The sequence below is a fragment of the Olea europaea genome, chromosome 7, assembly GCF_002742605.1.
Source record: "Olea europaea var. sylvestris chromosome 7, O_europaea_v1, whole genome shotgun sequence".
NCBI lineage: Eukaryota > Viridiplantae > Streptophyta > Magnoliopsida > Lamiales > Oleaceae > Olea > Olea europaea.
Genome location: NC_036243.1, coordinates 5,551,875 through 5,559,463, shown reverse-complemented (window position 1 = coordinate 5,559,463; position 7,589 = coordinate 5,551,875). Strand labels below are relative to the sequence as shown.

At 29.0% G+C, this 7,589-nt stretch overlaps 1 protein-coding gene across 1 annotated transcript; it reads left to right on the top strand.

Annotated features, from left to right (window-relative positions):
- The first annotated feature begins 5,644 nt into the window (after positions 1-5,644).
- On the top strand, positions 5,645-6,112 carry LOC111397806. Its single transcript, XM_023024784.1, has one exon. The coding sequence runs from the start codon at positions 5,645-5,647 to the stop codon at positions 6,110-6,112; it is 468 nt and encodes a 155-aa protein (XP_022880552.1).
- Positions 6,113-7,589: the final 1,477 nt, after the last annotated feature.

Here is a 7,589-nt window from a genome sequence, read left to right as displayed (position 1 = left end):
TGGATACCCTTATGGATATCATAATATACATGGAGAATTATCCTAAATAAAATGAACAGTTTGATCTGAATGTCAAATGAGCAAATATATTTTAAAATTGACTTATTCAATTGAGCCACCATTTTGTATGATCATGTTAAATAATAAATTATACATTGAATAAAGATGAAATGAATAATCAACACATAAAGATATATTTTAATCCTTTAACAATGTTCGATATTTTAATATTGAACTAAATACGATATAACTTACACCTTGTTTGACCTATATTCTTTTAAAAAAATGCATTGTTAAACAGTTATTTGACATTATTTCAATCACATTTTTAAATAAAATAATATTACACATAAATTCAAAAAAATTCCTTATTTTTTGACAAATTTTCCATCAACACACTATTTAAAAATGTATTCTAAAGAAAATAATGTGGCTCAAACAAGAGCTTAATACACAACTTTTTAAGTTGTTAGGATGGCAGATGTCCCGCTAGCGTCGCCTCGTAATGGAACACGGGCGGGGTATTTTTTTTCTTTTATTTAATTTTTAAATTTAAATAGTACCTGAAAAATAAATAAAAATAAATATTTAAACAAAACAAGAAGTAGAGGTTTTTTCATCCTATCCCGTCAGGCCTTTCCACACACTATTCAAAAATGCATTCTAATGAAAATAATGTGACTCAAATAAGGATTTAATACATAACTTTTTAAGTTGTTAGGATGGCAGATGTCCCGCTAGCGTCGCCTCGTAATGGAACAAGGGCGGGGTATTATTTTTCTTTTATTTAATTTTTAAATTTAAATAGTACCTGAAAAATAAATAAAAATAAATATTTAAACAAAACAAGAAGTAGAGATTTTTTCATCCTATCCAGCCGGGCCCTTCAAAAATCCTACCACTATACCAAAAAATTGTCATGACATAGCTAGCAGTTTGTTTGTCAATACTAGTGGTGTTAAAATAGGCAACCTATCTAGGCCAAAATTCAAAACGACCCATCTCGATAACAAATCATACAAATCAATCAATCGAGTTCATCTCACGTGAGCTCGTGAGTTAGTTTGCCAATAATGGCAGGTCGTGTCGGTTGAGTTTTTCAAACTAGAGCATCATGAGGACGAGCCCCGATCGGATTGATTTATTAAAAAAAATATTGCACCAGTATTAGTATTATAAGTGTAAAGTGCTTATTTAGAGATTAAAAAATAACAAGTTTGGCCCATCTCAGACCGGGCTAGTCCACACTATTAGTAAATTCGCGGCAAGCAGGCCCTAAGATTTTGAAGATAAATTAGTCTATCAACAGATTAGTTCAAGTCATCATGTGCCAATAGCCGAACTTACATACAAGTGAATTGGTCTAGACAGCTCACACATTTTGACAAGAAAAATGCACCCTTTGGTGTAGACTTATTTCAGCAATTTCATTTGTACAAAAAATTGTTTCACAGAAATGCACCAAAAATTTTACATTGTCTGTACCCCAAGTTGTGATAAAAAAAAAAAAAAAAAAAAAAAAAAAAGGTCAAAAAATTACCCACCCTCGGTGCTATGTCTGTTCTGTAGTGTTTCTGAGCGTACAATTTCTGTTCACACATCAATGCTTGACTTAATTTGACAGTCCTCTAATAATATATCGCAGGCCCCACCCCATATTAGATGGTTGTTAGCCGGGATGTACACCAAATGATGTATACCTAGCATTGTTATTTTGACAAACCTAGCTATGATGTCAAAATTTTCGAAATCTATTCACAATTTAATGGATATTTTAACTATTGATTACTTGCTTTTGTCACGGGGGAACGGGTAAGCTTATTCCCCAACATTAATCTGAGTGACTTGTTATCTTTAAAATTTTGAAAAATAGTCCAATTTTGATATTGTTTAACATTGTACATCTGATTGGTCAAAAGTCATTTATTAACTAATTATATATTCAATTTAAGCATTTTCAAATGTTTAAGTAATTTATGAGGAGGGCCAATAATACTACAGATTAGAAATTGGAGATCATATTGCTAAGAAAAAGGGATCGAAAATCAAATTGTTTTATAAATTAGAAAATTATAGTGTAACTTTTTCTATAAAAATCGAATTTGCGTACCTAAGAAAGTAACAATTAATCGTTAAATCTATAATATATTAAGTATCACCTCAAATGAGAACCATTTTTTGATAATTATAATTTTACTACAATTCAATCATTTCAATAATATTTTACTTTTCATTTTTTCGATATGTAATAAATACTATAAGACCATGTTTGATTGGCCATTATTTTCCATGGAAAATAGAATTCAAATTTCAACTTTCACTTTTTGATTATTTGATAGTATATTTTTTTCCATGAAATTGATTTTCTTGAAAAGTGTTGATTTTTTTTAGTTTTCAAGGAAAACCAATTCCCACCTATATGATGGGAATTGTTTTTCTAGGTAGGCTGTCAATTTTATTATTATTATTATTATTATTATTATTATTATTATTATTATTATTATTATTTGCAATGAAAACAAATTTTATCTCTAATTATAAAAAAATATTTTCCTTTGATTGATAATTTTCATATAAAATAAAGTCAAATGAATACCAAAAGATAGATGATTTTCTTGACTTTTTTTTGGCAATGGAAACAAATTATATCCCCAATACCAGTAAATTTTATTCATTTAATTGATAATTTTTATGTAAAAAATCAAATAAACACAAAAAAACACTTTTATTTCAACATTTTTCACATAAAAAATTATACTATTCAAACACAATAATTGAGAATTCCCGGTAAAATAATTTCTATGCAATTCAATTTTTTGAAATTTGTTTTCTTTTCACCCAAATTCCATCTTTGTAATCAAACGAATTCTAAGATTCTTAGTCATGTATAAATTTCGTGTTATTAATTCTCAATTAATTAATAATTACTTGAATCTAAACTTAATGAATTTTGACTTAATAATTCTTAATATATATGAATCTAGAGTTATTATGGATGAATTTATTTATATTCACATATCTAGAAAAATTAGCGTGTGTTTGAGCCACATTATTTTGGAAGAATGTATTTTGGAATAGTAGATTGATGAAGAATATGTGGTTAAAATAGAAAGAAAAGTTTTGAATTTATGTGTAATATTATTTTATTGAAAAATATGTGATTGAAATGATGTCAAATCACTATTTGAAAATGTATTTTTTTAAAAGAATGCGGCTGAAATAGATATTTAAATTCATGTATTAACAATTAATTCTTATGTACAAAGTATCGTCTAAAAAAGTTGCTCATTTGTAGTATTTCATCAAAATAAAAAATTTGAATTAAACCGAGTTTTGAGAGTATAACTTTCTTTTTTTAAATTTCTATCATAAATTTTATTTTTTTCCATATTCTGTTTATTGTGCAGCAAATCAAAATCAAGGCTTAGTATGCCAAATATTACTTTTTACAGCATTTATAAAGTATTTTCAAAATAATGTGTAATGCATTTGAAAATCATTTTTATGGACGATTTTAACTCTACTACAATTCAATTATTTCAATAATACTTTATTTTTCGTTTTTCAATTTGTAATAAATAAAACACAATCCTTCATCATGTATGAATTTCGTATTATTAATTTTCAATTAATTAGCATTCATATTAATCTAGACCCAATGACTTTTGATTTGATGTATCTTGATCTATGTAAATCCAGAGTTATCATGGATGATTTTTATTTATATTCATATATTTAGGGAATTTAATGGATGTTTAAATTCATGTATTAGCCATTAATTCTTATGTACCAAATGTAGTATAGAAATGTTGCTCATTTGTAGTATTTCATTATCACAAAAAAATTGGAATCAAATTGAGAGAGTACAACTTTCTTCTCTTAAATTTTTATCCTAAATTTTGTTTTCTTCCATATTCTTCTAATGCTGTAGCATATCAAAATTAAGGCTCCTCATATCAAATGTTACTTTTACAAGCACATAAAGCCTATTTGAGCCCCATTTTATATGTGGAAAATATTTTTGAATAGTAGATTGATAGAGATTGTAGGACTGGATATGATTCGGTTTGATTCTAACGAGAATCGAACCAGACTCGAAACTTTTGGATACTTAGTAAGTAGAATCGTCAGGTCCAAATTTAATTATGGAACCGTTGGGATTCGATTCTATTCAATTCATTTCGGTTTGGTTCGATTCGGTTCTATTAAGTTCTCAGGTTCCGTATTATAATTAAATTTTTTAATATTTACAAAGTTACATTAATTCAATTAATGAAATGTTCAATCTTAACTCTTATAAAATAACGTAGTCCAATCTTTCGTGTCTTTTGCGTCTCTCTTTGCCGAGTTCTTCATAAATTTGATTGTTAAAATTACTGGAAGAGAAAGATAGTGATCTCACAATAATTAATAGAGGCGTTGTCAAGCTTCATTTCAATTTCTTCAGAACGGTAGAAACGACACTACGGTTAGGTCAATTTGATTAAGTTGATTTGTACTAAAAATTAGAAATAGGAAAATTATATTTTTGGGTTTGAGTTAAATTAACTAGTTAGCAAATTTATTTTAAAAAAATAAAATAATTTGATTTATTTAAAATAAATTAATAAAAAATTAAGGAAATTAGATTCTTATTCGATTATTTGATTCTTGATTTAGAAATGAGAATTGAATTGAACTCGTTGGTTTCGATTTAGATACTCGTTCGAGTATTTAACTTAAGAAGAATTGCTCGGTTTGAGTCGGGTTTGGTTCGATTCGAAAATTTTGCCCAGCCTTAAGAGATTGTGTGATTGAAAAATAAGAAAAAAGTAATATTATTTTATTGAAAAATGTGTAATCAAAAAGAAATTATAAAAAATATATTTTAAAAATAATAACGATCAAACAAGAGCCTATAAAATATTTCAAAATAAGGTGCAATGTAAATTCAACTCTTACTAATATATAATTAAAAATGGATAATTTGTGGGGTTAAGAAGAGCAATTAAATCGACATTTAAGACCGGTTGACTTTTATCCTTTTAACAACCGCTTTTCCTTGCCCCGTAATTTTTGCTTACTTCAGGGGCAATTAATCATCCTTCTTTCTATAAATTTCCCATTTCATCCCATTTCGAAACCCCTGTACCCCTTCTCTCTCTCTCTCTCTCTAAAATGGATAATTTGTGGGGTTAAGAAGAGCAATTAAATCGACATTTAAGACCGGTTGACTTTTATCCTTTTAACAACCGCTTTTCCTTGCCCCGTAATTTTTGCTTACTTCAGGGGCAATTAATCATCCTTCTTTCTATAAATTTCCCATTTCATCCCATTTCGAAACCCCTGTACCCCTTCTCTCTCTCTCTCTCTCTCGCTTTCGTGTGTGTCTGTGTGTGATTTTTGCGTGTTTCTTTGTGTGAAATTCACACTGTAGAACCAGATTTTGTTTAAATTTCTGATCTGTATCTAAATCTGTATTTTTTTTTCCCGTTTATTATGAGCAATTTTCTGTTTTATTCGAATTTTCTTTATGTTTTACTGTGCAACGATGTCGTTTTCACATGTTTAGAAAATGATTTGTTTTTGTGTTTAATTTTAGTGGGGAGAGAGTTTGTGCGATATGCAATTGTGAGTACGTGTTAGGGAAGACACGTGTACGACGATGATGAACAACTCACGCCGTCAATTTTTTCCGTCAAATAAGCGAAAAGGGAGAGATGATGCTCCTAACGTCCTGAAGAAACCGTCAACAGTGACGACTAAAACATTGGCCAAGCCGAGCCTTCACAGACCAGCAGCAACAAAGCCGTTAGATCAGCCGGCTTCCAGCAATACTAATACCCTTCTGGCTGGGTATCTAGCCAACGAGTTTTTAACAAAGGGTACCTTATTTGGTCAGCCTTGGGATCCAGCTCGAGCCGAAGTGGTTCCTCTGTCAGCCGCGACATTTAATCAGAAGCAGTCTTCGAGTCAGAAAATGGGAAGTGAGCCGCAAAGAAAAGCCGAGAACGAGGCTGAGAGTTATCAGAGATATATGGAAGTATCCCATTTGTTGAAGTCAGATAGGGCCCATATACCAGGTGTATTCAACCCGACCCAACTCGTACGGTTCTTACAAAATGGTCAATGATTTTACGGTACTACCCTTCCACGCGTGACATACTCATTGGAGCATTTTAAATTCTCATTTAACTGTAGTTTTTGCATTTTAGGGTATTGTAGATATGTCAATGGTTCTTTGTTTGGTTGTTACATTCGAAATTATTTGTATACAATCTTAAATTTCTGCTTGATTTAATTTATGTCATGATTTTATTTTATTTGTTTTCTGAAAAACGTAGTGAAATATAAAAGAATAAAACAATTCTCGAACCAGACTCGAAACTTTTGGATACTTAGTAAGTAGAATCGTCAGGTCCAAATTTAATTATGGAACCGTTGGGATTCGATTCTATTCAATTCATTTCGGTTTGGTTCGATTCGGTTCTATTAAGTTCTCAGGTTCCGTATTATAATTAAATTTTTTAATATTTACAAAGTTACATTAATTCAATTAATGAAATGTTCAATCTTAACTCTTATAAAATAACGTAGTCCAATCTTTCGTGTCTTTTGCGTCTCTCTTTGCCGAGTTCTTCATAAATTTGATTGTTAAAATTACTGGAAGAGAAAGATAGTGATCTCACAATAATTAATAGAGGCGTTGTCAAGCTTCATTTCAATTTCTTCAGAACGGTAGAAACGACACTACGGTTAGGTCAATTTGATTAAGTTGATTTGTACTAAAAATTAGAAATAGGAAAATTATATTTTTGGGTTTGAGTTAAATTAACTAGTTAGCAAATTTATTTTAAAAAAATAAAATAATTTGATTTATTTAAAATAAATTAATAAAAAATTAAGGAAATTAGATTCTTATTCGATTATTTGATTCTTGATTTAGAAATGAGAATTGAATTGAACTCGTTGGTTTCGATTTAGATACTCGTTCGAGTATTTAACTTAAGAAGAATTGCTCGGTTTGAGTCGGGTTTGGTTCGATTCGAAAATTTTGCCCAGCCTTAAGAGATTGTGTGATTGAAAAATAAGAAAAAAGTAATATTATTTTATTGAAAAATGTGTAATCAAAAAGAAATTATAAAAAATATATTTTAAAAATAATAACGATCAAACAAGAGCCTATAAAATATTTCAAAATAAGGTGCAATGTAAATTCAACTCTTACTAATATATAATTAAAAATGGATAATTTGTGGGGTTAAGAAGAGCAATTAATTTTTAAACAATTTCCAAACATGATATAAAAATAATAATAAATAAATAAATAAATAAAAACTAGAAAGGCAAACCTAAAAAATTTCATCCACTTAAACCTTACCAATGTAACAGAGGGTTTTTCCTATGGTTTTTGCCATGCCGATGATGTTATTCTTGGAGTATAAGATTCTCTTTCAAATAATTTGAAAATAATACACTGTCAAAATTATCGTATTGTAATTTAAACAATGTAATAAGATGATCAACATGATCAGAATGTTAATTTGAGCCCATCCACTTCCCGATATTTTCTTAAAACGAATTTGGTGTCTTCAAATATACTATGTGTC

What these genes read in the sequence shown, in the direction of transcription:
- LOC111397806 (XM_023024784.1), top strand. Translation starts at nt 5,645, where the DNA reads ATGATGAACAACTCACGCCGTCAATTTTTTCCGTCAAATAAGCGAAAA.